The 27,318-nt window shown below is 55.9% G+C and overlaps 12 protein-coding genes across 12 annotated transcripts; 5 read left to right on the top strand and 7 right to left on the bottom strand.

Moving 5' to 3' along the window:
* Positions 1-766: 766 nt before the first annotated feature.
* Positions 767-3,151, top strand: MFIFM68171_07539 (uncharacterized protein; the record flags this gene model as incomplete). The annotated part of the gene is made up of 8 exons (XM_071062959.1): positions 767-971; positions 1,048-1,249; positions 1,308-1,395; positions 1,456-1,582; positions 1,641-1,712; positions 1,764-2,153; positions 2,219-2,991; positions 3,095-3,151. The coding sequence occupies 8 exons, from the start codon at positions 767-769 to the stop codon at positions 3,149-3,151; spliced, it is 1,914 nt and encodes a 637-aa protein (XP_070919060.1).
* A 1,181-nt stretch (positions 3,152-4,332) lies between these two features.
* Positions 4,333-5,431, bottom strand: MFIFM68171_07538 (uncharacterized protein; the record flags this gene model as incomplete). The annotated part of the gene is made up of 2 exons (XM_071062958.1): positions 4,333-4,387; positions 4,446-5,431. 2 exons carry the CDS (start codon positions 5,429-5,431, stop codon positions 4,333-4,335), a joined length of 1,041 nt encoding a protein of 346 aa, XP_070919059.1.
* A 557-nt stretch (positions 5,432-5,988) lies between these two features.
* APC11 (ubiquitin-protein ligase Anaphase Promoting Complex) lies at positions 5,989-6,466 on the top strand (the record flags this gene model as incomplete). The annotated part of the gene is made up of 4 exons (XM_071062957.1): positions 5,989-6,130; positions 6,184-6,215; positions 6,274-6,337; positions 6,399-6,466. 4 exons carry the CDS (start codon positions 5,989-5,991, stop codon positions 6,464-6,466), a joined length of 306 nt encoding a protein of 101 aa, XP_070919058.1.
* A 688-nt stretch (positions 6,467-7,154) lies between these two features.
* Positions 7,155-8,123, top strand: MFIFM68171_07536 (uncharacterized protein; the record flags this gene model as incomplete). The annotated part of the gene is made up of 1 exon (XM_071062956.1): positions 7,155-8,123. The coding sequence occupies one exon, from the start codon at positions 7,155-7,157 to the stop codon at positions 8,121-8,123; it is 969 nt and encodes a 322-aa protein (XP_070919057.1).
* A 761-nt stretch (positions 8,124-8,884) lies between these two features.
* On the bottom strand, positions 8,885-10,445 carry MFIFM68171_07535 (uncharacterized protein; the record flags this gene model as incomplete). Its single annotated transcript, XM_071062955.1, has 5 exons — positions 8,885-9,321; positions 9,383-10,135; positions 10,197-10,246; positions 10,326-10,381; positions 10,440-10,445. 5 exons carry the CDS (start codon positions 10,443-10,445, stop codon positions 8,885-8,887), a joined length of 1,302 nt encoding a protein of 433 aa, XP_070919056.1.
* A 1,439-nt stretch (positions 10,446-11,884) lies between these two features.
* Positions 11,885-12,961, bottom strand: MFIFM68171_07534 (uncharacterized protein; the record flags this gene model as incomplete). The annotated part of the gene is made up of 2 exons (XM_071062954.1): positions 11,885-12,755; positions 12,810-12,961. The coding sequence occupies 2 exons, from the start codon at positions 12,959-12,961 to the stop codon at positions 11,885-11,887; spliced, it is 1,023 nt and encodes a 340-aa protein (XP_070919055.1).
* A 554-nt stretch (positions 12,962-13,515) lies between these two features.
* On the bottom strand, positions 13,516-14,323 carry MFIFM68171_07533 (uncharacterized protein; the record flags this gene model as incomplete). Its single annotated transcript, XM_071062953.1, has 2 exons — positions 13,516-14,033; positions 14,098-14,323. The coding sequence occupies 2 exons, from the start codon at positions 14,321-14,323 to the stop codon at positions 13,516-13,518; spliced, it is 744 nt and encodes a 247-aa protein (XP_070919054.1).
* A 1,039-nt stretch (positions 14,324-15,362) lies between these two features.
* MFIFM68171_07532 (uncharacterized protein) lies at positions 15,363-16,946 on the top strand (the record flags this gene model as incomplete). The annotated part of the gene is made up of 1 exon (XM_071062952.1): positions 15,363-16,946. The coding sequence occupies one exon, from the start codon at positions 15,363-15,365 to the stop codon at positions 16,944-16,946; it is 1,584 nt and encodes a 527-aa protein (XP_070919053.1).
* A 415-nt stretch (positions 16,947-17,361) lies between these two features.
* MFIFM68171_07531 (uncharacterized protein) lies at positions 17,362-19,294 on the top strand (the record flags this gene model as incomplete). Its single annotated transcript, XM_071062951.1, has 2 exons — positions 17,362-17,517; positions 17,591-19,294. 2 exons carry the CDS (start codon positions 17,362-17,364, stop codon positions 19,292-19,294), a joined length of 1,860 nt encoding a protein of 619 aa, XP_070919052.1.
* Positions 19,295-19,566: 272 nt separating this feature from the next.
* Positions 19,567-21,844, bottom strand: MFIFM68171_07530 (uncharacterized protein; the record flags this gene model as incomplete). Its single annotated transcript, XM_071062950.1, has 2 exons — positions 19,567-20,330; positions 20,407-21,844. 2 exons carry the CDS (start codon positions 21,842-21,844, stop codon positions 19,567-19,569), a joined length of 2,202 nt encoding a protein of 733 aa, XP_070919051.1.
* A 940-nt stretch (positions 21,845-22,784) lies between these two features.
* Positions 22,785-23,559, bottom strand: FPR2_2 (Peptidyl-prolyl cis-trans isomerase fpr2; the record flags this gene model as incomplete). The annotated part of the gene is made up of 4 exons (XM_071062949.1): positions 22,785-22,984; positions 23,047-23,162; positions 23,218-23,275; positions 23,376-23,559. 4 exons carry the CDS (start codon positions 23,557-23,559, stop codon positions 22,785-22,787), a joined length of 558 nt encoding a protein of 185 aa, XP_070919050.1.
* A 3,091-nt stretch (positions 23,560-26,650) lies between these two features.
* MFIFM68171_07528 (Rpel repeat protein) lies at positions 26,651-27,150 on the bottom strand (the record flags this gene model as incomplete). Its single annotated transcript, XM_071062948.1, has 3 exons — positions 26,651-26,818; positions 26,883-26,938; positions 27,018-27,150. The coding sequence occupies 3 exons, from the start codon at positions 27,148-27,150 to the stop codon at positions 26,651-26,653; spliced, it is 357 nt and encodes a 118-aa protein (XP_070919049.1).
* Between the last annotated feature and the right edge of the window lie 168 nt (positions 27,151-27,318).

The raw sequence follows: 27,318 nt of genomic DNA, 5'->3' as shown, positions 1-27,318 counted from the left end.
CCATATCAGCGACGCACGGACGTCCAGAACAATGCCACGAAGCATCGGCTCGGCATCAGACAATCATCTATGAACTAACACAGTCACCGGAGCAGGTCGGTTCCATTGGAGACCCCTCATCTGAAGGGTACCATTGCTACCTTCTGGATCCGAAAACAAAAGAGAAAAATAAAAATAAAAAACGTGGACTCCTTGTCGATCCACCTCTTGACCCCGTCCTCAGGCTATGGGCCCTCCGCTTTTGACCCCTGTCGTTCTAGACTGTGGGCCGGTGACGGGCCCCTGGAGCCGGCCGCTCGGATTCATTCCTTTTTAGTCTCAGGGGAAGTCTGCGTGCATTATCCAAGGTTCCACCCATCGGGCCCTCCGTGCCCGTCTTGGCTGCCACGGCTGCATGGGCTTTGGGCCTAAATCGGCTCTCCAATCCCGCGAAGGAAAGCGCCTCGTATGTGCACTACACATACAGCGTAGCAATTATTGGGGATGGCCGCTCTCCAAGACTTGGTCGGCCGAGTATGCCGAGCGGACCCAGCAGCTATTGGATGGGACCGCGACGGAATGCGACGCTGCAATCACAACTCCCACGTGGTGGCTGCCGCAGACCTCCACTTTCATGGCACCAACAACGGATCTCATGTTTTGTTATTGCTTATAAAGGCACACGGTTCCCCAGAGCATGGAGGATGTTGAGACGAATTGCCGCGCCTCGCTGTCCAGGAATCACCGCAGAGAAGTCAAGACTCCCTAGGTAGTGAAACCGCCCACAATGCGACGCTCCCGGTACCAGCTCCTTGGAGCCATTCTCCTCCTTGCGTCCCTCTCCGCCTCGGCACCAACCGAGTCGGCGAGAGTGCCGCGGCACGCTACTATTGTGAACCGCCAAATCATTAATTCTGAATACGATTTCATCATCGCCGGAGGCGGTATCTCAGGTCTCACTCTCGCCGATCGTCTCACCGAGGACCCGAACGGTACAGTGCATTGCGCTTCAAATCGGTCTTGGACACATGTGCAATATGCTAACATGGCGGCTGTCGGCTGCTGTAGTGAGTGTACTCGTAATTGAAGCCGGTCCGATCGACCCGGGCCTAGATGGGATCCTCGTCCCCGGCGCTTATGCGCCCTACTACTACTTCTGGCCCAATCTTGTTACTGTCCCCCAGACGGAACTCAACAACAGGGAAATTGCAACCGTTGCCGCTCAGGTCGTGGGCGGTGGCAGCACCATCAATGCCATGGTCTACCTAAGGTGTGCTTGGTTCGTCCGGGCCTGCCGGGGCTGATGCTAACTCGGCCCCGATGTTTAGAGGTGATGCCGAAGACTACGATGCCTGGGGTGATCTCGGGAACCACCCAGATTATAGCTGGGAGAACATGCTCCCATATTTTATGAAAGTAGGCGCGGCCAGAACACATGGGAGCGGCCCTAGGGGCTAACCTCGCTGCCACTTACAGGGCGAAACCTTCACCGCACCTAATGCCGATTTTGCCGCAGCGGGCAACATCTCATGGGATGACTCGGTCCGTGGCGAGTCTGGCCCGGTGCAGTATTCGTATCCCAACTACTTCTTTCCGGGAAGCGGTACGTGCCCTGGATGATTTGGTTCATCGTCGGGTGACAACGCTGACAGCTAACCCAGCGAACTGGTGGAACGCGGCCCGGGAAATTGGGCTTAAGCCGACTGAAGACCCCCTTGCCGGGAACAAGCCAGGTACGTCGCTGGCACAAGACCATCCCGTTAGTTGTGGCTGACATGTAATAGGCATCTTCTGGTTTCCTTCGACCCTGGACGCCAGCACTATGACGAGGAGTCATGCGGGGCGGAATCACTACGAGCGGGTCGCCAACTCGCGGCCGAATTATCACGTACTGGCCTCTCACATGGTGTCTAAAGTCCTGTTCACTGGGAAGCGGGCCAAGGGTGTAAGCTATGTGCCGACGGCCGGGCCCGCCGATGCAACCCCCTTGAATGTATACGCATCCACGGAAGTCATCCTGGCTGCCGGAGGCTTGAACACACCCAAAATCCTCCAACTCTCGGGTGTTGGTCCCAGCAAACTTCTCAATAAGTTTGGAATCCCAGTTGTCGCGGATCTCCCGGGTGTCGGCCAGAATTTGCAAGACCAGCCCACCTTGACGGTCCCATATACATGTCCGTCATGTCGCTCATGGCATATCTTCTCGAGTCTCCCGTGCTAACTGCAATTCGATGTGTAGTCAGCGATAACATTGTCCCCAATTCTGGCAGTCTCATGACCAATGCCACTTACAATGCTGAGCAGCGCGCTCTTTACGACAGCTCTCAGCAGAGCGCATACTCCATCGTCAGCACGCTCAGCACCAACATCGGCGTGCTCTCGCTGCAGGACGCCACATCTTCATACCAGCAGATCATCAAAGAGGCACGCCAACGCGATCCCGCCCTCTCGCTCCCCGCAGACGTCCATCCGACCGTCCTCCTGGGCTATCGCGCCCAGCGTCTCTCCATGTTGGAGCAGTTCGAGAGCGCCAACGTCGGAGTCGGCTCGATCCACTGGGGCACCGCCGACACGGCGCTGGTCTACCACCTCAAGCCCCTCAGCCGCGGCTCGGTCAACATCCGGTCAACCAACCCGCTCGACAACCCACTAATCGACTACCGCACAGCCACGGACCCGACCGACTTCAAGGTGTACACGGCGCTGTTCCGCAAGAACCGCGAGCTTTTCGCCGCCCCGTCGATGCAGGGCCTGGGCCCCGCCGAGGCTGCGCCCTTTGGCGAGCACCTGACCACGGACGAGCAGATCGTCGAGGTGATGCGCGACCAGATCAACCCCTCCAACGCCCACCAGTGCTGCACGGCTGCCATGATGCCCAAGGTCCTCGGCGGCGTCGTCTCGCACCAGCACAAGGTCCACGACGTCTCCGGCCTCCGCGTCGCCGACGCCAGCTTCTGGCCCATGCAGATTTCCGGGTCCCCTATGGCGACCATGTACGCCGCTGCTGAGAGGGTGAGTTGTTCAACCAACCGCCTTTTTTTTTTTTTTTGTGCTTTTTTTTCTCCTCTTTCACTTCTTCTAGGGGTGATCTTGCTAACAACTTGCTTGCTTACAGCTTGCCGATCTCATCAAGAAGGAGCACTGCTTGGCCGGGGCTTGTTCGGGGAACTAGCGGACGTCTGTCAGTCGCCCGAGGTAAACCAGTTGTTAGACGCGAAGTAATTCTGTATCCTGTATGCATAGTAATTATGCTAGATAACGTGTACATATAAAAGAACGATCTAGTCACTTAACTGTATCTGTAACTTCCCAGTGTGTGAAGGAAGCGAGGGCGTGCAAGATGGGCTTCTGCTGGTTAGGTGTGAATAGTGAAACGGCCGGTTACAAAGGTTACTTGTCGCCGGACACTCTTGTGACCGTATCTGGTGACTGCACCACATGGCACGGGTGTACCAGAAGGGGTAGTGGCAGTACTTGGGGATTGCCGATCGTTCACGTAAATTTCAATGTATTCTCAAGGGCTTGGCAGAGGAGCTTGTGATACCCGGCTTGGTACAGGCTTGCTCTCAAAGGTGACCGTGACGAGGCCTGGATTTTCCCATGAATGCTTGTATAATTTGCTTTCTTATATGTATGCAAGCAGGAACCGTTAACTACGTTATATTCCCGCTATCCTCGTGTCCTGCTTACCCTTCCCTTTGTGTGTGTGTGTGTGTGGCAAACGGAACAATGAGTATAGAAAGAAACGAGTTCATTTCCAACACAATACCTTGGGTTGATGAGGCATTATAACGCTCCATTCTTCCCTTCTTCATCGCTATTCTCACCGCTGCTGCCGTCCATAATCGGGTACGTGGTTGAGGATCTGTATCCTCAGGTAGGTAGGGCTCCAGACCGAGAGCAACCGCGAAATACGAGTCCTGCACGAGGTAAAGGTCAACGGGAGCGTGCATACTGGTGAAACTGAGCAGCCCAGAGGCGGCGGCAATATGACAAAAAAACTCAGGGCCATAATGAGAGGACAAAAAAAACCTCGAGTGGCGTCACTTTAAATACCGCGCCTAATGCTAGCTTGGACGTACACAATCTCCATAGCTCCCAACCCCGAACGCCCGTAACATCCCTTATCTCGTAGCTCGTCCCTCCTAAAAGCGGCGTCGCGGAAATCCTACCCCAGAGACATACCGTGGATTGGCGGCGGTCTGGTCGGGGCCATGCATACAAGGGAAGAAAAGCCGATCCACCAGTGATGCACCTATGTCGGGGTAATCGTACATATAAAGTATTTAGGGGTTGGTGGCATTGTTAGCTCCAACACGTTGGCGCCGAAGAGTAGCGTCAACCTCGCAGCTGCTACACTTCACTTCGGATGAGTGATTCGGAGGGCTCCACTCTCTGCGCCCATTCTCTGCGAGGTTGTCAGTGGATCTGCATGCCGCAATCTGGATTGCCACCCGTTGACTCACGTCCAACTTCCGTCGTAAACTTTCCTCTTTTCTGGTGATCCATATTGAGCCTCGTTCAGCGCTGTCTCGATGACACAGGCCGTGACACCGGTCCCGCAGCTGGAGATGATGGGCCTCGCAGGATCCACGCCCTTCTTCGCAAATACCTCCTTCAGCTTGTCAGGCGGGAGGAACGCCTTGGTTTCCGGATCGAGGAGGGCATCGAAAGGGATGTTGATCGAGCCAGGGACGTGGCCCGAGGATAAGCCCGGTCGCGGCTCCGGGTCCTTCCCAGACCAGCGACCGTAAGATCTGGCGTCCAATATCTGCACGCCTTCGGCGCCTTCCCTGTTGTAGTCCTGGGCGACTTCGCGCACTTCCTCGAAGCTCGCAACCTTGTTCTCGTCCATTTCTGGGATCGGATATGTCCCACACTCAACCGTCCACACGTTGCCCGATTCGGTTGGCAAACCCTCCTGGACCCATAATCTGAAGTTGTTTAGGATGTGAACCTTAGGATGACCGAAGACCCTCATGGTCCATCCAACGCGGGGCGCGCTGAAGATGCCAAGCTCGTGGCTGTCGTAGACCACTACCGTGTCTTCGCGTCGGATACCCAGCTCGCTCATGGCCTCGGCAAAGTTCTTGGGGTTTGGCAACATATGAGGGTACGGGCTGCGCTTGTCAATGACTTTGTCGAGATCGAAGAACCGAGCCTTGGGGATGCGCTTTTCACGAAACACGTCAATGCCGGTGCGGCCCTGCGGGTCATTTGGGAGGAACCACGAAGCGCAGAGGGGAATCACGCGCGGCTCGGGTGAGACTGGCGAGGGTGGACTCTTCTTCAAGGCCTCTGCGAGCTCTTTCGGAGTGACGAGGTAGCTGGAGAAGGACCGGTGGGCTCCGGCTTTGGCGGCAACGAAGCTGGCCGAGCCGCGGGACAGCTGGCGGGCGCTACATTGCAATATTGTCACCCGCAATGGGTGCAATGCTGTGATAGAGACCATGGCGTAGGCGGCCGATTGGTGTCGTGTCCCAGCGCTTGGCTGCGCCTCGAAGTGATTCCCGAGGTCTGGGTGGGTGCTGGCCCGCAGGAATGGGCGAGGCGAGCGTCCGGGCTGTTTCAGTCCGTTATTGTCACCAAGGCCCACAAACCTAGGCCGGAGCCGAATTGAGACAGGCGACGTATCCCGCGGGGGAAATAGGCAGCTCACGGGGATGCCGCAACACCATCGACTCACCGAGGGGTTTGCATCAGACTTTCTTTGTCGAGAGTTAGTCAAGTTTGACCCGCCAAGGGCCGAAAGTTGGGATTGTGGGACTGGAACCGGCCAGGAGGAGCTTGGGCCACGATTAACTACGCCATGCCTGGTTGGTCAGGTGGCTCTGATAAGGCAATGCATCCGCTATCGGGCTGTGTAATGCTCTCTGTAACAATACCGACAAACGCTGATCCCCTGCAGGAAGAGCATTGAGCATTCGTGTGCAACTCCGAAAGAGATCTCTTGAACGCTATTCCCGATAGTAGGTCTTGCGGCAACCAGCAACTACACCACCTGCGGGAATGAAGGTCAAGATCAAAAAGTGGAATGCCGTCGCGACTTGGCGGTGGGACCTCCCGGAAGACGATGTCTGCGGTATCTGCCAGGTCCACTTCGACGGAACCTGTCCAGCCTGCAAATATCCCGGTGATGATTGCAGCCTCTGTTAGTCGTTTCCATCGCTGTGCATTGAGTGCCTTTGCTGACTCCAAATATAGTATCTGGAAAGTGCGGTCATAACTTTCACATGGTTCGTTACACACCTGGCCTCTTTCTGCAGGTCGTGTTGACCGAAGCGGATATTTTAGCACTGCATCCTCGAATGGATAAAGCAAGATTCAGCCAAGGGCCAGTGTCCTATGTGTCGTCAGAGTACGTTCCGTTGTCTTTGTTTTCCCTACTATGTCTCAACGTCCTGACCATGGTGACACAGGATTTGAGTGGACCGAGCAAACAAACGAGACGTCTATGGACACGACTCAAAATCCCCTGGAGGCCTAGCGAACTCCGTGCACCTCAGGCGGCTAGTGTTTGCGCCGTTAGTAGTGGCCCAAAGCCGGGCTGATGGAGATCATCCGAAGTTCTCTTACATACATAAAAGGTAGAATGCTCCATGCACTTTGTGTGCGCATTGTCCTGTCCCTTTGGGTGTGAGTGGCGCGGGGCAATGGATCTTAGCGTATGAGTTGGACTGTGACCGCGCCCGAGTACTTGAACAAGGTAACCTGATGCAACGCCGATTGCAGCGTGATTCCCTCAGAGAGGAGTCTGTAAGGTACGGACCAATGTCTCGGCCTGATAGTGGCGCCTCATACTGCATCGAGCGTCTGCAAGTAAAACGGACTGTTATGGTAGCCTGCATGCAGCTCTGCCCCCTGCCCCCCCTGCACCCCCTGCCCTGGAAATTCCCGACAGCCTTGCCAGTCATCCTCTTCGACAGCTTCTTACGTTGAACTTTGTTCTGACGGGCTTCTGCCTCGAGCTCCACCCCACTACACCCTCCCACATCTGCTCAGCCAGCACTGCAATACCTAGCTATTCGAAGACGCATCATGCCGCGTCCGGCCGTGGCGTCGCCCAGTTCCATGCGCCGTCAGCATCAACATCTCCATCGCCGCCGTTTGTTCCACCACCAGGAAACCTTCTTTGAGATCCTTGTCCGTCCGCGCTATTCCCGCATGCACGAGCGATGACCGAACCCGACACTGATCGTCCCGGCTCGTCTGCCGCGGGTCATTACGCCTCTCCCATCCCGCCCAGCCCGCGCCCCTCAGTAGCCAGCCGAGCCAGCCGATCGAGCTTACGGCGCGAGCAAGAGCGCCAGGAGGCACAGGCGCAACCCCGGCCGGCGTCTGTGGCGTATTCCCAACCGCAAGCCGCGCAGCCGATCACAGCAACGCCCTTCGAGGAACCCCCTCGTCCGTCGTCGTCTGCGTCACCGCTGCAACCCCCCCAGCAACCTCCGCCGCCGCCGCCTTTCTCGCCGCTTTTTGCCCTCCTCACGTCGACCTCCCACGCATCGAATCGCCAGACGATCCATCACCCGACGGTGCATTACATTTTCGCCGACGACGACCCAGAGATATTAACGGCCGCGCTGGCGCACCACCACCGTGGAGCCTACGAGGACCCCAGCGGCGAGGATGACGACCGCAGCGGCGGGCCCCGCGATCGCGCCGTCATTCTGGACATGGAGCCCGGCCCTGACGGGTCCAGCTTGGAGGTGGCATGGGCTAGCAGTCTGTCGCCCGACTGGGCCGTGACCTCGGCGCGCGTGAGTCGGATGGAAGCCGGCGGCGATGGCGGGGTGGTTACCGGGCCTAACGGCGGTCTGGTTCTAAAGATCGAGGGGGTAAGCCTCGAGCCATCCTCCAATGCTCCCATGGGCAAAGCGGGAACACCGGAGACAGAGTTGCAATCTTCCGGAGGCAGCACCGGTCGTCAGCAGCAGCAGCCGCCGGCGCCGGCCGCTGAAGAGTACGCTGATCTGCTCCAAGACTTTGAGAAGCGGATGGCGATTTTGCGGAAGGTTGTCGAAGCTGGCGCAGCAAGACAGCGAGCGTCCGGGGATGGACGTGACCAAGTCTCAGAAGGTCTGTCGTTTCGACCCGGGATGGAGGGCGATGATGCGCAACACCAAGCGGGGGTCAGGCAATGAGCCCAAAGCCCAGCCATCCGATTGCGCCAAGCACGGAGACGGCAAGCTTACGCTGACCGTTATATCGCGAAATGTGTCTCGAACACGAAGCGTGACTGCGAGCAACAGACCGACGTCTTTTACCAGCCGTTGGGACTCTTGCACATCCGAATACCATAATTTTGAGCGCCACTTGGCGGCTGATGTTTGTTTAAGATCCGCTTTGCAGAATACTTGACGGTGTTGGGGGCAATAGACTAGGTAGAGGAACACAGCCATAACTCAATGGTTCCCAATGTACAGTTATGCAATACAGCCGAACCCGTAGTGAGCAGCATGAATTCTATTACAATGCTTTAATACATAGGGACGGGTGGGAATCAGAAAGCTGTCGCTACCCCTGAAACGCCTGATATCTTGCCGACGACACGCAATGCTAAGGACTTGTCCAGGGAAAAAGAAACCAAACCAACAATCCAACCAAGCAGACAGCGCCGTGTGGAGGTCCAACTGACAAGAAAACGTACGTCTGTGTCTTAGACCAAAATAACGCCTGACCAACGCACAGCTTCCCAGCGTAATCAAACTAATCCACGGCGGAAAACCAGCCAGAAACAGCGGTCTCCTTGGAAGATAATCTATAGATAGGCAACAGGCGCCATTCGTAGTGCGCATGAGTAATACATGCTAACCCCGGAGTATCCACTCGCGCTGACGAAACCCATGCTTAATGAGGAAGCGGCAGGCAAGTCAAGATACGGAGGGCCCCGGCCACATGTCGCTCAATTGCTAGTGCCAGTGGGGTCGGCGCCATCGTCCCAATCAACAACAAACCGCTTCCCAACGACCGCGCCCTGTATCCTGGAGACACGTCGTCTAGAGACGGATGTGAGGGGGAGAATGTCGGCGCCAGCGGAACGAGCTACGGGTTTCTCGCTTGCGATTTTGACAGCGCGGTCCGTGTTCATCTGGAGATCGGCCAGTACGTCTCGTTGGAAGAGGCTTCGCTTCTGACTGCCACTGGCGCCGCTGGTATCGGTGTTGCCGTTACCGTTGCCGTTGCCGTTGCCGTTGCCGTTGTTGTTGTTGTTGTTATTGTTATTGTTATCCCCACCGCCACCACCACCACCACCACCGCCGCCGCCGCCTCCGCCGTTCGCAGCGCGGTTGACCATTATATAGGCAACCACGGCAACGACAATAATAACAACAATGGCAACTAAAATCGCAAAATTAGTCAAGGAGCAAAACTAATGTCATCCTATTCACTGAAAACATACCACAGATGCCTAGGCAGATCCACTTCTTCTTGCGAGTCTTCCTCGCAGTGTCGACGGCCACCACGAGTTCCTCGTTCGCCTTGACCATATCCCCCGCGGCCTGCTCGGCTTGTTGGTCGATCGCCATGACCGTCACCTCCTGCTTAGCCAGCAGTACCTGCATATCTTCGAGGAGGTTCATGAGCATTCCCAATCTTCTCTCAATTTCCAGCATTTCCTGGTGGCGCTGCCTGACGGCGCCGAGAACCTCGGTGGCCTGGGCCTGGCGATTGTTGCGCATGAGCGCCTGCGAGAAGACCTGAGTGTTGCTGTCCTCCACGGCTTGGCGGACTTCCTCTTCGGTGGCATCTGGACGCACAATGCGGAACTGGCGCTCCACCCTCTCCCGCATGTCTTGATGGTACGCCGACTCCTTCTGTTGATATGACTGAATCGCGGATCTGAGCCGCTTCTCGACCAAGCCGACCTGTGACGCATACCGGGCATTCTGGCTCTCGGGGTCTGACTTGACCTCCCGGACTCGGTCGGTCAATGCCCTGTACTGGTCCATTATCTCCTGCGTCAACGCGTTGAGCTGCCGCTTGGTTGTCGAGTCGTCCGATGTATCGGATTCGCTGAGTGTCCGGATTTGTAACTGGCGGAGCCTGTCGAGTTTACTCTCGACATCGCTGATCCCCTTGCCGATTTCTGTGCATTTTTGGAGGATCGACTGCTGATTGTTTTGGTTGAACGACGACATCTCGACGGTCCCGGCTGTTCGTAATCCGCATTAGAAACAATTCACGCCATGCGGAATTAATTGATCCTAACTCACCGCCGTATCCCGCAGCATTTCGGTCATGGAAAGGGTCGGCACCGTATCCCCTAGCACAACTCTTGTCAGACTACCTGCGGTGTATAATCGCAGCAGAGGGCGAACTGGTCAGGTCGGAACTTCGCATACCTGTTGCCACCGCCGCCATTGTTGTACGAATTGTACGAGTTATTATACCCGCCGTACTAATGCATGGTTAGGAACACGTCTTTCCAACCGTGCGAAGTGATAGAAACAGCTTACACTCATCTTGTCGGGTTGAGGCGCTTGACGCGCTCCTGGTGGAGACTTTCGTGCGTGTGATAGAGAAGGCACCGGGGCGGTCGACAGAAATCAGCTATACTCGGTGATGCTTTTGTATAGAGCCTAAATTTTCAAGAATTGGAGCGGCCGAAAGGAAAACGCAAACCGGAAATGGGAAAGAGGTTCGCGGAAAATGAAAAGTGTGGAGGGCGCAGCCTCGTAAATGAGGGCCGTCGGATCCTCAGGAGGCAGTTGACCCAAATGAGGTTAGGGGGGTTGTGGCGCGGTCATCAAAGAGCCTGTGCTAGGTGCAATTGCTCCCTTTTGCTGTGCTGTCACGCTTTGCTCTCGTTCAATGCACCACGTTCCAGGGCGAAACCAGAGGGTAACACTCGGCTGGGGTTGGTGAAAAGACCTCCTCAGAGCCAGGGATTCAGGGTCTTGTGCAGGGTCTGAATCGCGAGTGAATCACGGCCGGTGGCTGGGCGTCGATGTTCAGCTTAACGGGTGGGGATTTGCAGACCCGCCGGGGCGATGTGCGTCGCGCTTGGCCTGTTACGAAACCACCCAGCTTTGGGCAAGAGGCGGCTTAAAACCCATGTCCGGGCCAGACCCAGCAACAGAAGGTGTTTCAGAACAGCGATCGCCAGGCACAACCACTGGTTCAGATGCTGTGGGGTCAAAGGATAGGATATGCTGCACGGAAAATGTAAATTAAGTCAGAGCGAGCGAATGGACATATTCGCTAGACGGAGGGACCGCCAGATCCTGAGGGAGATTTCTCCTCTCTTCCTGGCCAGTTTCCGTTCCTTCAGCGAATGCGTTGTCCTGCATCCGCCCAGACCCCCTAGTCCTGGCAAGGCGTGCTTCGCGAACGTCAGCTCAGGCCAGGCTGGGACCTGCTGCCCCACCGTGGGAAGCCGTCCCGGCTCTGATCTGTCATCCGGACTTTCTGTTATTTAGGAACATAGAAATAACGTCCACTTCGGAAAGTTCGAAACGCGACCTCATGCCGTTCACGGCCGCGTAGGACGGCAGGAAACAGCCGTCATGGTCGGATCCGCGATGGGCCTCACATTATAGGCCATCGCAAAGATCCGCGGCCGGTTTGACGCACCTCCAAAGGATAGCGGAGACGGTCAATGCAGCACCGTTCCACTGTGCGGTGTAACTGTCAACCGTGCTGCTGACACTGCAGAATGGCGCCTTGCAAAGATCGGGATGACGTTTGATAGACCTCCGGCTTTCCGGCCGCCGCAGTTTACATTACCTACGCGTCTCGGGTCAATTGTCACCAGATAAATCAGGAGCAACGAGATTCTGATTCAGCAATGGCGTTCTGCCGAGCAGCTCGACTCCCGGTTCTTCATGCGGCCAAATACATGAGCTAAGGCTTTTTTGGCGCCCATATCGTCGGCATCATGCCTGGCTCATTTCCATGTGCTTCAGACAACAGCGTAGGCCGAGGCGTAGCTCACACTGAAATCCCACTGCTTCTTGACCAAATTGCTCCTCTGGTACTGAACAAACTTGAACTTGCCCTTCCCGTCCTCCTGCCCGCCCTTGGCAAGCGCTTCCAGCGCGGCCATGACAACCCCAATTGGATGCCGCCCACAAACGGTGTTGTTAGTATCTTTAAGCACCTTGTAGAATTCGTGATGTATGCCCGATTCGACCGCGTCCATGGCCATCTGGTCTAGCACTTTTATGACGTCGTGGATCTCAGGCCCTTCGGGTTTATCAGCCAGCTCGCCCCAATCCGGCCTGACTTTCAGGACCTCATGTTTCGAGCCCTTAGACCTCGGCGCATCTAGGTCCCGGATCAGGCCGTCGCAGAATTCGGGTCGGTAGCTGAACCGTGAGCCCCAATGACAGAAATCAGACGAGACGATCCAGGCGGTTTCCGGGTCCATTAGGTACCGCGAGAGGAGATCTCCAAAAGACTTCTCTTCTTCCACGGAGCCATCACCAATGAGAATGGGGACGATGTGGGGAAATTTGCTGCTGTCGCTACCAAAAGTCTGCTCGAGTCTCTTCCACAGGTACGGAAGGTGCATTTCGAGGGAGTGCTCGTCCACGTCCCTGCGAGTCGGCATGTCCGAGAACCGGCCAGTCTGCCTCAGTTCCGATGTCGTGGCCTTGTCCACAATGAGGTCTCCGAACGGAGTCGCGTACTTCTCGAACGTGGTGAGGGCACATCCGCGTAAATAGTAGGTGTGAGAGGGTCCGAGAACAAAGACCCGTTTCGCCGCGCTGAGGTCGAGGGCCTTGTAAGCCCAGGCCGCGCAGGGTCCGGAATACGAGTACCCTGCATGCCTGCCGAAAGATGAGGAAACACTCTGAAAGACAATGTGTAATGCCTTGACTTACGGGGCAATTATGACCCTCGCGCCTGGAATCGGGAGGCCACTGTCGTCTAATGTTGTCGGCACGCTGTCCAGAAACTCGTCGAGCTGAGAGGAGAGCTCCCTAGCATCATCCTCGTACCAAGATCCGGCGTGACTAGCCTCCCGTGTTCCCATCTTGACTTCGCGAGGGCGTTGCGGCCGGGGACCTGAAATCTACGATTAATGAATGTCAGTTTCGCCCAATGTTCTCGAACGAAGAATGGCTCGGAAGCTCGATCGAGGGGCAGGAGGTTGAAGCGGGGTAGTTGAACACCATGTGCCCCGCACTCCAAGCTACCTACCCGAATTCGTGCAGCGCTGTGACATCACTCACAACTCTTCAGGTTGGTTCCGATTGCACACCTTAGCAACTGATGTCGCTAATAGGGGTCACACGGGCTGCTGAACACGTGCATATCGAAGGCATGTTGTCATCCTTTATAATGGCAAACAGCTGCACATCTCCAGCTGTGCGATGAGATAACCCAAACCGAAACATCAATGCGGCGTCACTACGACTCTCCCTCCATCTGAAATAGCCAACTCCAAACGCCCAACTCCACCACATCAGCCAAATCCAACCGGGTATCCCAACAGCGCCCGCGGGCAGATTACCCATCTCAAGCTTCCCCTAACACCATAGACCCCAAACACCCCTCTCTCTCTCACCTCGCACGGCACCCCGTCCCCTAGCCCGCTCCCCATTCCACCCGTCCGGCGCAGACCAAACAGCGCCGATGCTCTCCCAGGTTACTGACCGAGCAACTGAAGCAAACCGCCTTCCCGCACGCGCCGCACGTATGGTCGTCTCCGTCCAATGACCCAAACCCGCCGTAGCCACCATCATCAACAACTACGTCCATCATTACGTCGTCGTTGCAAGCGTCGACGTTGCCGCCACTGCCCCGCAGCCATGCGCCACAGTCTTCACAAGTTGTTGACAACGGCCTGTCACGGCCTACGACTGCAGAAGGAGAAGGGTCTGGCGAGGACGCGGCGGAGCTCGCGCTGCTCGTTGAGGCGGCCGATGAGCGGGGCAGGTCCCAGAAGGCGTGCAGGGAGCGCTGTTGGCCACTGCCGCCGCAGCGCTGGGCTTGGGTATTGGCCTGTGGTTGGATAGGGGTCGCGGGGTTCACGGGTGGGGGTGATTGCGGCTGTTGGGGATGATGGTGGTGCTGGGCTGAGTAGAGAAGGTTTAAGGTGTGTTCTGGTGCTTGAATTAACGCCTGCTTGCTGTAGGGTGGGCTGGCAGGGCTCTTGAGCAGACTTACGGTGGACCTCCGCGTCGGAAGGTCGATTGTCGCGGAAGCGCTTCATGGTACGGCTGGGTAGGTGGGAGGGCATGGGGAGCCGGGGCGAGAAGAAACCCCGCCTGCTTGTGTCCATTGCTAATATAGCATTGAAATTGAAGCTGTTGCTGTCTGGCCGCAGCATGGATGAGAAGGTAGAAGACCCAGACGACAGCTCCGAGTCGGATCTCTTGCGCTTGAGGAACATCTTGACGATGAGAGATGGTGTCTCTTGGATAAAGATAATGGAAAGGTTGGAATGACCAATTGATATTTCAAGGACAATGCTGTGTCGTGTATAAGTCACAAACAAAACGGCACACGACACAATGGTTTGGCGTTTCTTGGATGCTTGCGTGGCCAATGATGGGAAAAGCTGACACCAATTGAGGGGTGGAAGACTGGCAATGCTTGGAGGGTACGGCGCGTCCGTGCCGCGCTAGGAGACGCGAAACTTAAAGTGGCGGCCCGTGCTCTTCGCGTAAGCCAAGGCAGCAGGGAGCTTTCACGTTACGTCAGGATACAGGTGCAAGTGTAAGATACAAATTTAAAGCGTTGGCGCTGCATCAGATAGATAAGCGCACGGGCCAGCGAGTACTTTGAGGTACTCGAGCGACAGAGTGGCTAAGCACAGCTAGTGCACACATCTAACCCCCAAATGTCCTCAACTCCATCCCTGCAACTTCCAACTCGCTCTCGACTCTCATATCCTGAATCGGCCGGCGGACAGTGCACCTATTCTAGATTGCAGACAGAGTATGACGGAGGTGCTTACTTTACACGGTGCAATTTTTGGGATGGATTCTATCAACAATGGCTACAGCTATGCAGCTTGACAGAGCTCGGCCCGGGACGGGTAATGCGGGCACAAAGATACTTTCTTTGATGACAGAAGGGAATATCCAAGACGGTGATCGGTAGTACCAATCACTAGCCAAGTTCGCAGTTACAGTGGTATTTTCCCAAATGGCAATAGCACTCCCGGACCATCTACCGAGAGTGCGGTGCGGAGAAATTATCGTCAGTACGGCAAGCGGAGTTAACTACCCTTCCCCTGCCGCTTCATCTATCTCAAGGCTTGCCGAAACGAGGGGAAAATAACAAACACATACCACTGGAAACTTATACCCTCGTCGCCCCCTCGTTTCCTTGCGGGCTCTACTGTAGGATGGCTTCAAGTTGCCCGCCCAGCATTCCTCGCATTGCTGTCTCTCTGGAGTATGAAGATTGTGGCGGCTGTTTATAGCATGGCAGCGCAGCTGGCGCTGTCTGCCGCCATCAAACCCTGTTCGCCTGACAGTTTCGATGACGTCCTTCCACCCTCTGCCCAGGTGGTTTCGGCTGTTTCTGTTGCCGACGGCGGCCAGTTCGGCGAAGGCAGCGCAAATCCCGCATATCCCATCTCTCCCACAAACCTGCCCGAGTTATGTGCTGTGGTTGTCAACGTCTCGAGCTCGGCCATCTCTAACTACCGGTTCGGCATCTTCCTACCTGCCGAGTGGAACACGAGGTTCCTAGCGGTAGGGAACGGGGGTTTCCAAGGCGGCATCAATTGGCTCGATATGGGGGCTGGGGTGCGTTACGGGCATGCCGCCGTCTCAACTGATACAGGCCACAACGCAACCAACAATGACTTGAGCTGGGCGCTGCATAACGAGGAGAGAAAGAAGGACTGGGGCTATCGCGCCATGCACGGCTCAGTTACGTTGGGCAAGTCAATGGCTGAGACGTACTACGGAACGAACATCACGTACTCGTACTACTCTGGCGCCTCAACCGGCGGGCGGCAGGGCTTAAAGGAAGCATCTATCTCGCCAGAAAGCTTCGATGGGCTCATCGTCGGTGCTCCGGCTTGGTACACAAGTCACCTACAGACTTGGACCACCTGGGTTGCCACACGTAACCTTCCCACGTCGGACAGGAAGCATGTCGATGCCTCGCTCTTTAACATCATTGCCGAGGAAGTCATTCACCAGTGCGACGCCATCGATGGTCTCAAAGACGGCATCGTCAGCCAACCGCACAAGTGCAACTTTACCCTGGACCCGTTGCTGTGCAGTTCGCCAGGGGCCAACTCGTCGGCGTGTCTAGCCGAAGAACAGGCACAGACTGTGTTGGATGTCTACAGCGACTACCATGCTGAGGGAAAGTTCGCGTTCCCTGGGCTCGAAGTTAGTTCTGAAGCGCAATGGGGCTTTCTTCTTGGCGGGCCGGCCCCCAGCAACCTTGGGGATGGGTACATACAGTACTTCCTGTACAACGACCCCAGCTGGAACTGGACACAATTCAATGACAGCATCGTATGGCAAGCCGACGCAGCAGACCCTGGGAACAGCACGGTCGTGGACTATGATCTATCGCCGCTTAAGCAGCGCGGAGGAAAGATTTTATTATACCACGGCATATCCGATGGTCTGATCCCTCAACGGAGCTCAGACGTCCTATATCAACGCGTGGCGGACTCGATGGGAGGCATTGATACTTTACAGAGCTGGTTTCGATATTTCCTGGTGCCTGGCTTGCAGCACGTTAGTGGCACCGTGGTCGACGCGCCGTGGTATTTCGCCGGACCCGGTTCACATGGGCGACTCGGTACCGCAACTTACTCGACCCCTGGCTACGAAGACGCCCGGCATGATGCCTTGCTAGCATTGATGGCATGGGTCGAGAACGGCACTGCGGTTGATGAGATCGTGGCGACGACATGGAAGAGCGCGGCGAATCCAAGTTCAGGGGTGCTGAGGCAGCGGCCGCTCTGCCCTTATCCAAAGACGCAGACGTACCGCGGTAGCGGCGATCCGAATGTTCCCGAGAGCTTTTCCTGCCAGTGATCTTACAATTGCAAACGGCCTCCTTTGCCCTCTGCGAATGAACGGACGGTTTGCTCGTAGAGAGTTAGGCAGTGGAGAAATTGCAGTTGTCATAGCAGCCTCCCGTATAACGCCAAGGCATTGGCCAACATTGGCAAAATACATATCATATCGGTTAATTACGCCGCAATAAGTGCATAAGTCCCGCACAGTTGGCTTTGGCACCCCGTGATTTGGCGCTGGGGTCCAAGACACAATCGCGTCGCGTCACGTTGCATTGCATTCACGGCTTACGCCCACCCCAACTCCCACGAAATCGCATGCCAATACGCATCTCTACCAATGACACAGGTTCCTATCACCGCTATTCTATCATGAATCTCAGAGTTGCCTTTGGGCCGAGACTCAGCATACCTCTCCAAATCGACGTCCCAGTATGACCCTGGAGGGGCAGCAGGCGACCAACGAGACAGGGCCGTCGGATGGCGAGCGAAGCGAAGCCGATGCGGCTGCCGAACATGCATCCCTCAAGTACTCTCTGCTTGGTCCATCTCTAACGAAGGCCGGCCAGGACTCGGTCGACCAGTCAAAGGCACCACCCCCTACGCCCGCTAGGATTACCTTTTTTTATTTTTCGCTAATATGTTACTGGTGCGTGCTCGCAGGTCTCCGAGATCATCTACAACGCCTCTAAGGGCTCCAAGTTCTTCAACCGCGAGGAGGAGAGGGACAAGTTCCTGACTGCAAAGATCGACGATATCCTCGCCAGGAAGCGCCGGCTCGAAACCCTCGACCTTTCCCGCGAGCTCCGCGCAGCCGATAATCTGCTTGCCCAACTGGAGCTCTCGCGCGACCTAACGCAGTACATTGTGCACATCGACTGCGACGCTTTCTATGCCGCTGTGGAGCAGCTGGACCGACCCGAGCTGAAGGATGTCCCCTTCGCCGTAGGAGGCGGCGTTCTGACCACATGTAACTATGTCGCGCGAAAGTTCGGGTGCCGGAGCGGTATGGCCGGATTCGTGGCCAAGAAGCTTTGTCCCGATTTGATTCTTCTCCCACTTAACTTTGACAAGTACATTGCGAAGGCGTCCGAAGTGCGCGAGATCTTAGCCGACTACGACCCAAGGTTTGAGAGCGCCAGCATCGACGAAGCTTACCTCAACATTACCGAGTACTGTGCCGAACATGACATGGACCCCACCGAAGCCGTCTCCCAGATGAGGAGGGAGATACACGAAAAGACACATATCACCGTGTCGGCTGGCATAGCGGCGAATGCCCGGCTTGCCAAGATTTGTTCCAACATGAACAAGCCCAATGGGCAGTTCGTCCTACCACGCGAGCGCAACGCTATTATGGCCTTCATGCGCAACCTCCCCTGCCGCAAGGTCAACGGCATTGGGCGCGTCCTAGAGCGCGAGTTGGCAGCTGTGGGTGTCAAAACCTGCGGTGACATCTACGCGCAGCGGCAGTACCTGGACCAGCTCTTTGGTGAGAAAACTTACGAGTTCCTCCTCCGCTGCTATCTGGGCTTGGGACGGACGAATGTGCAGCCCGCCGAAGAGTACGAGCGCAAGAGCGTTGGCACCGAGAGCACGTTTCGGGACATGGACGACCCGGCCCAGCTGCGTGAAAAGCTCCGGAAGACCGCTGAGGAATTGGAGGTGGATATGCGGAAGGCAGAATGCAAGGGACGCACGCTCTGCCTCAAGGTAAAACTGCACACATACGAGGTTCTGACGCGCCAGGTCGCAACACCAAAAGCCGTGTGTCTAGCTGATGACCTATACAACTACTCGTTGCCGATGCTGGTCAAGCTGCAGCATGAAATTCCCGGTCTGAAGCTGCGCCTGATGGGCCTGAGGTGCACCCATCTTGTCAGCACAAAAAAGCCAGACACGCGAGCTTTCTTTGGGCTGAGGCCGCTCAGGTCTGAGTCTGGCGACTCAACAGCGGCAGGCAATGGCACTGAGAACAGGACGGCCGACGACGAGGGAACAGAGCATTCCCGAGAGGGGGAAGTTGACGCCGACCATGACCCGAGCGCCCGGCGCAGCCCATCTTATCACAAACATGGGAAAGAAATTGTACCCAATCCCACGAAGGAGCCCAGCACGACAGCCGAGGAGGAATGGTGGGATTGTCCGGTTTGTGCCCGACCGCAAGCCGCCAACGAGAAGCAGTTCAATGAGCATATCGATCTCTGCTTGTCACGTCAGGCCATCCGGGACACCGTCCAGCAGGAGGCAGCCACACAGCAGGCGCATGGCAAAACTACCCCCGAGGCTAAAAAGGTCAAGGAAAAGAAAAGGGGAAGGCCACCCGGAGTAGCAGATCCTAAGCAGAAGAAGCTTTGTTTTGGGTAGACTTGGGGCGGATAGATAAGGATTGCGTCCATGATTGAATGATGTTAGGAATACCACACAAGATTTGCATCTGCTAGTTGCGATTTCGCAACCACTAACCATTAATTGTTATGACCGTCTATAGCTGGATGATTGGTCTCTAGCCCCCTTGTCTATATTGTATCGTCCCAAGTCATGTCCATAACAACAGAGAATACCCCAAAACGCCTCGCTATACGAAGCAGTGCTAGTTCGGATTAATCCCAAGGCACTAACCCCCAGGCCGACCGCACCTACCCCTCAGCACTAACCCTCCGATTCGTAAGGCTCCGCTGAATCCGGTGGTCCTCCTCCTCCTCCTCGTGCAGCTCCTCCCCGGGCAAGCGCACGGCGCGGTCCAGCGCGACGGGGAGGCCGCGGTGGCGGCCGCGGATCATGACGGCGCAGAGCACCAGCTTAGCAGCGACGGGCCAAGACCCGCAGAAGCTGTACGCGCCGCGCGGTGTCCCGACGCTGATGCCGACGCAGCCGTACGCCGAGACGACCTCGAAGATGACGTTGAAGACGCTGAAGCTAACCGGGTCGGCGAGGAAGTGGCTCGTGCAGATGGTCACGATGACGAGGATCGCGAGGACGAGCCACCAGATGTCGTGGGCTAGCTGGCCGTGGATCTGTTGGCTGATGAAGCTGATAGGTGATTCAGGAGTGGCGATACCTCGCTCTTTGGGGGGACGCCGGGCGCCGACGCCGTGCCAGGTGAGGGTGCCGCGGAGGGCTCGACTGAGGGTGGTGGTTAGGCTGTTGCCGCTGATGCTGTGGTGGTCGAGGCGGCGGGAGTGCGCTGAGGCGGGACCACCTCTTCCCGCTTCGGGATCGTCCGTGTTGGCAAGCTCGTCCTCGGCGTAGATGCCCAGCGACCGCTCTTCATAGACGTTGGAATGCCGCATCGTGATCACTACGGGGTACACGGAAATGTACATCATGATCACGTAGAGCACCTGCAGGCCGATGTAGACCGACGTCATGGGGACGATGTAGAAGCCCCCGGAACGGACGGCTACATTACAAGGACAGGTCAGCACACGGGGGGGATCCATCGTGCAACGGCGCAAATGAGACGGGCGAAAACGTACCTAGGGCCTGAAACAGTCCATCCAGCACGCGGGAATCGCGGGGGATGCTCTCAATGGCAGGGTTACCGAGATTGAGCAACTCAAACGCAACCCAGTCGATCCCGTTCAGCAGGAAGAGCATGAAAAGCAGCCACCAGTTGAGACGGGCTGGGAATAGATTGGTATAGACACGGCGAGGGTATTGCAAAATGAACCTGAGCGTATCTTTGAGCTCGCAGGATTCGTCCTCTTGGGTGGCAACCACTACAAGGTTTAAGAACGACCAGATGATGAGCCTCAAGAAGATTGGGTATGCCGTGTTGCCCGCCAGAATCAGCAATCCCATCGTGATGATGACAAAGTGAGTGTTTTGGAAGGGAATCATGTTAGCGTCCAGCAGAGTCATGCCCGAGTTGTTGAACGCCGATACGCCGTTGAATATGCCCAACCACCAGGGGTTGATCCCGTTCTCCAGAGGCGTCGCGGGCTGGTTGTTGTGGATCCAGGCGCCCAGAGCGAGACAGCCGAGGAGTTGCCAGAGAATGAAATAAATCGGCACGAGGACCGAGAGAATTTTGAGGGCTCGGTACTCGCACCCGCCGAGATGCTCTCGCTCTTCACTGGTCAAGTCGTAGAACCGGGCATTCCTGCCAGCGGATCTTTTTGCGAGGAAGTGCCTCATGCTGAAACCGTTCTTTTCCGTGTCTGCCGGCTCGTGCCCGGTGCTGCGGCTTCTGCATATGGGCGGGTTCTCTTGGGGATGATACTGGACTGCTGTTGAAGCAGCGGCATTGGGATGGGGTTCATCTACAAAGACAATACGGACAGGGCTCACAGGCCGCTCACGAGGTCCACGGTCAGTTGCCATTGTAGAGCCTGTGCCGGGAGCAGGGTCAGAAGCACTGGCTGGGTCCGGGCTGGTCCGAAGGGGTGGGAGGATATTTTCTTGGTCGAAGAGCTCACCCTGCTGGATGGCTGTGGGAGGTTCTGGCGAGGGTATTACCGAAGCCTTTCGAAACGATAGCAGCTGCTGTAGTCTTGGTAGAGTGAGTATGCTCCCTCGGCTTGCCCGGCGCATGCGCTCCGCACGAACTATGTCCTGGAACCGTTTCTCGAAGGCATGCTTGCGCGCCACAACAGTCCATATGGATACCCAGATGGAACTCCCAAAAACAATCAGGAGAAACAATATGGTTTGCTGACATGTTGTCATCTGGCTCAAGTTAACCGTGTTGAGTCCTGCCTCGGTCATGGCGCTAACGACGAGGAAGAGACTGTCGGTGTAGCCGATGCTCCAAGCAGGGTCCGATGAACCCCAGAAGACCAGGGAAGTGACCAAACAGACAACGATGAAGTAGGCATAGTGAACGGTGATGAAGTTCAGAGGCGGAAGCCAGGACCGAAGCGTCACCATAACGCGTGAGCATTTGTGAGCGAGCCGGCCATATCGATGTCGCATACGCGGGAAACAGACCAGATGAACAATGGAGAGAAAAGAGAGCAGATGATTGACGGCGGTAGTAAACATGCTGCTGGTGGGAGGAGCCGCATGTGGCATCTGGCTACCGTACAATGCGATCTCTGCCCAGGCTAGACACCCTCTGGGGATGCTAGACACCAATACGTTGGAAGGGATGGCTGAACAAAGTGTCCCTGCGGGGCTTGAAATCCGTTACGAGCTTGACCGTGAGCGGTGAGCATGAAACCGTTGCCTGGGGCGCAGTAGCCAACACCAAACAAAACTGGCTGAGACCGGTAACTGGCTCGGCGCCGCAAGGCGGTCTATGTGTGTGTTCTCGCTGTGCCAGCTTTTTCTTTTGAGTTCCAGTGCACAACGGACCTGGCGTCGAAACTGCGAGTGAGAGCGTTTCTATCTCTTAAATCACCTTTCCTTGCACACCCCCGTCGTCGAAGACCCTCTCGGTTCAGCCCTAAATCCGCACCGATGATCATTACCCCAGCTTCAGCGCCACGGTCCCGACGCGGGGGCCATAAACGCAATCGCAGGGCCATCGGTGTTGCAGCACATACCAGGCCCGACAAACTGTGATATGGGCAAGTGATTTTCATCGGACAGAATGGACCGCACCACGGAAGAAGCGCGTCCTAGCTACCGGCTAGAAAGCGCTGAGAAGAGTGAGCGACACACTGAGCAGTGGAACGATGGGATCCCCAGAAATCAAAACTACAACGGAGCGAGCAATTGCTCGGTGCATTTTGAGTGCCAGAGGCAAGATCTCTCTGCACCAACAGCTGCGATGGCCAATCGGTAGCCTCCAAGACAGGTTATTCTGGTTATGCGACGCGCTGCCCGTCGCAACGGCCCCCTACCTCCTAGTTCTCAGTTCCCTTGGCCGAACCGGCTATTACCGCTGTAACCAGCTCAGAGATCCTTCATCTCAGAGCTCGTTGTGCTCTTGGACGTCGTCAGTGTCGGCAACCACAGTCTTGACTGCCTCAGCAGCGTCGCTCACCGCACTAGCCACCTTCTCGGCCACCTTCTGGCTCGCCGAAGAGGCAGGGCTATCGGTGGCGGACTTGGTAACAATCGACTCAGGCTTGGCCACGCCCTGGATGCCCATCAACTCGGTCTCAAAAACTGCACAAACGTAAGTTGTTAGTAACGCGCTGTTCAGGATGGGGCATTCGCACTGGACATACCCAACGTAGATCCCGCGGGAATGGGACCGATTGCCTGGTTCCCGTAGCCATAACTCGGGGCAACAGTCAGGGTCCGCTTCTCGCCGATACACATATCGAGTAGGCCCTCGTCCCAGCTGCACGACGTTAGAACCCGGCTGCCTTTTAGGTACCACGTTTTATCAGCCTTACCCCTTGATAACCATGCGATCGCCCAATTTAAAGCTAAACGGCGATCCACGATCGTAGCCTGACAAAAGCGAGCGCGGGTTAGCGTCAATTCGGCGCCCGCCTCACGTAGGTAAGAGCTGGGGATATGGGGCGAACGGTCAGGGCAACCGCCCACTAACTGGCATCGAATTGTTGGCCATTGGATTGCAGAGTGCCCCGGTAATGGACGTCAATCGTATCTCCCTTCCGCGTCTTTCGCTCGCATTCTACAGGAAGCGTAACATCAATCTTCAATCCGTCCGAGGCGAGGACACCGACAGCCGCTGAGGCGAGCAGGGAGAGCGAGAGCAGGATGCGCTGCATCTTGGGAGAGAGGGCAGAACTGTGATGGGGCAACTCTGTAAGTAAACCACACAGATAAACGTTGGATTGTGAGGCAGTCGAAGTTCCTTACATGGTGGGAGAATGTGAGATAGGCAGCCGCTGTAGGGTCGACCTATGTTGCGGAAAGGTAGACGGAAGAAAGCGATGCAGCGTGATCCAGCCAGATCATCGATATCGCAGGGGCAAGTTGAGGACAAGGGGCGATATGCCGCGCCCAGCCGGATTGCAACCAAACTGACGAAATTCAGGGCGCACAGTTCCTCGCTAGCGCACATGTGGGTCCAGTACGCCCAGTACACAGTATGAAGTACGAAGGTGTATAAGTACCGTACTGTACCTTGCAGCCAAGGCAGAGAGATTGATGCTAGTTAATCGAAAAGCGAGCCAAGGACAGGCGAGAACCGACGCCTCTGGTCGGCCTCCAAAGGCGCAGCTACCCCTAGAAGCACAATTCACTCGAAATCGCAGGTCCAGTGGGCCGCGGACCGTCCCATGAAATTCCCTCCGCCTTTCGCCCAAAGTCCATTGTCCGTCCCCACGTAAACCGCCCACTCGCTAGCGGGAAGCCTGGAAGCCACCTCGGCGGTATGTGGACCCTTCAGCAATCGTCATGCAAGGGCAGGCGGGGCCAAGAGCCTGCGAACGCATGCTGTGGTGGGACCCAACCCCAAATTGCAAAGGGCCAATTTCATGTTTCTTGACGACGCGTGCGGCAAATCAGCCCAGTGCAGCGTTAATTCCCCAATCACACGTCAGCGATGCGATTTTACAAAAGCACCCGAGGAGATCAGCGGCCTCCCGGCTGTTCAAAAGTTAAAAAGGGGCGTTCCCTCAGGGTGCCTCACAGTTTGACATGAGTCATCTGCTCTCTTCAGCCCCAAAACTTCAGGTTTAAGCGCCCCTGGTGGGCACTTGGGAGGCAGCAGCACCCCTTTCGCGCAGAGTGCCATCAGGCAGAACACAGGGTGCTGGGCCATTGCCAAACCTGTCTCGAGGGTTCCAGCCCAGGCAGTTTGCGAGAACGTGAGCCACGCCCTGCTAATCGGTTCTTTCCGGAGTTAATGCTGGCTGGCCAGCCCAGCCTTCACCGAAGCCTGACTAGCGCGGTACCTATTATGGGATCCAACATAACACCCAGTCACCGAGTCACCTAGGACTGGCGACGGGCGACGGAAGACAGGGCTGCGCCAACCCTGTTCAACGTCGCGTCTGCGATGTTCGTGCCTGGCCACATGCTCTCTTTTGCCCACCGATGCGCTCTTCGCTGCCTAGAAATGGGGCAGAAACGCAAAAGAGCCCCCGAGAAATCCGGCCGCCATTCCACTTTTCCAACACAGTCCCAACGGCGTCTGCTTGGCTCACATCCACCATGCCCTTCGTTCGCAGACGAAACCGCTCGGGAGCGCAATTGAGTCATCCCCGTGGGCTCCACCTGGTTGTTTCCTAACCAGATGAGCGATGAGAAACAAGGCAACGAATAGCCTAGTGGCCTCGCAGTCTGCCTGGACACTAGGGACCTACTGACCGAAACTAGCATCGCCGCTGTTGCGGTCTGGCTAAGATGCCTCGTCACAACAGTCAACACAACTCGTCCCCTTCGATTGAGGCGTAACCCATGTTGCTAAACCGAGCAAGTGCTCTCCGGTATGGTTTTAGTATTTATTCTTGAATTTCCATCCCTTAATGACACTTCCCCTCTCTACCCATTCACGCATTCGAGTTACTCCTGGGGTCCCGGAAAAGGGAAAGAAGAAAAAAGAAGTCGTCACCACAGCCCACCCCGTCATCTGCAGACACTTTTTCAGTGTCCCTCTTTCTCAAGCAAACCACAATGGCCTCGTACCAAAGCTCAAGATACGGCAGCAGTGTTGTTGTTATTCAGAGCGGCAGCCGCCCTTCGGCTGACTACACGAGCGGCTCTTCCTCGGGCCGGGCACCCAGATACACTACCTCCTCGTCTTCTTCTTGGAGTGCTTCCTCATCAACGGACCAAACTCCTATTGCTCAAGGGCTCTATCGTTCTGGGCCTGCTTGTGAGTTCTCTATGTGCCCTTGGCAGATCATCGTGAGACTGATGACCTCTCCACAGCCAATTTCTACACCGAGGTCAGGGAAGTCACAAATTCCCGAGGACAGAACACGGTCATCGTGCACCACAACCGGGCCAATCCCGACAGAGATGAGCCCAGGTCGTCAGACTACCAGTCTAGGGAGACGTACAACCGCAACGACAGCGGCCGGCGATAAGATGTTCCAACAATATGGTATTTGTCTAGGATTTCTTCTTCGTCTTCTTCTTCCTTTTTTTCTTTCTTTCTTAGTCGGTTAAGTGTTCAGCATTGCCGAGCGGTTGGGATCTTTGGTTGTTTTCATAGTGCATGTATATTGGCAGGATTGGTTCAGTCAGTGGTTTGTTCTCTGGGTTCTCGGCGTAGGCGAGTTGGCAACGGCAATGGCATGGGATTGTTACAGATGGCCCTACAAAGGATATACAAAGGATGTATGGGGATTGTTGGACAGTGTTGCTCTTTCACATAGGTGCAATATTACCTAAGCGAGCGACAATTCGAGGTAAATGGTGTGTGAGAGTGAGGTACCAGAAGTGATAGAGCATGTTGGAAAGAGTCGGGTCTCGGAGAACTCGCGACCAATCATATCTCAAGTGCTTTTCATCTAAAGTAGCCGGTTCGGCCTACTCGTTTTTGCTGCAGAATGGTAGCACCTTTACACCCAATTGGCGATTTGGGGCGTGATGATGTTAACCCTCAAAATCAGGCAGAATCACCTTCTTCCAAAGGCTCACGGGTTTTTCGGTAGCTTTATTGCCTTCGCTATCGCTAGTTGTCCTCTTGGATTGTAAGTGAAATATCGGCAGTAGCAGACCCCACTACGTACTCCAAGGGCACACTCTCGTCGTGCCCACGCTGAAGAATACGCCTCTGGAGACTTCGGATTCAGGGGAACAGCCTCTGGGACAGCTTATCTGAGTAAGAACTCGCAAATAAACAAAACCCGGTTATACTTGTTCCTCGCGGCAGTCCAAGACCACCCTCCAACAGAGCACCAAGCCTCAAGCGCCGCCCTCCCGTTTGGCGTACTCCTCTTCAATCGCTTCGGCATATTTCTCCTCGGGCGAGCGGGGATCCTCATGAAGCACACCCTCTTTAATCAGTGCCTCTGGGGAGGGCCGGTGGGCGATCTTTTCGTTCAGCGAGTCAGCACGCATGTGCCTCTCCAGCTATTCGCAGCGATCCAAGGTCAGCTGAGTGGAGCCCTTTCAACAGAGGCGGCCTTCAACTCACCTCCTTCTGGTGTGCCTGGAGACTCGGGGCGGCTGTTGATGCAGGGAGGATGTTCCCTAAACGCGGGGTACTGGGGTCAGCGGTCCCAATTTCCAACCTACCCAGGTTCGGCCAAGACCGGACAAGGCCACGTACTGTTCACAAGCTCCTGGCGCTCTGGCCGGTGTGATAAATGGTACTCTAGAGAGTTCCTCCTCGCTGTGTTGGGCAAGCTGGGCGAGATGGGAGTCTCGTCAACGCTGCTAGTAGTGCTCTCCTTGTCGGCCATGATGGCGAGAATACCACTGTTTTTTTTGGTCTGTGTGATTTGACTGGATGGGAATGCAGATGAGATTGACAAAGGCCAACCGAATAGTCGAAATTGAGGGGGTACAGAGCTCTTTTGTAGTTGGGCAGAAGTGCAGGTTGACCAAGCAGCTGACTGACACGCTCCCTA

Source organism: Madurella fahalii (assembly GCF_045866475.1).
Source record: "Madurella fahalii IFM 68171 DNA, scaffold_4, whole genome shotgun sequence".
Lineage (NCBI taxonomy): Eukaryota > Fungi > Ascomycota > Sordariomycetes > Sordariales > Madurella > Madurella fahalii.
Note: the sequence above shows the minus strand (reverse complement) of the source record. Positions and strands in the feature narration are given on the sequence as shown.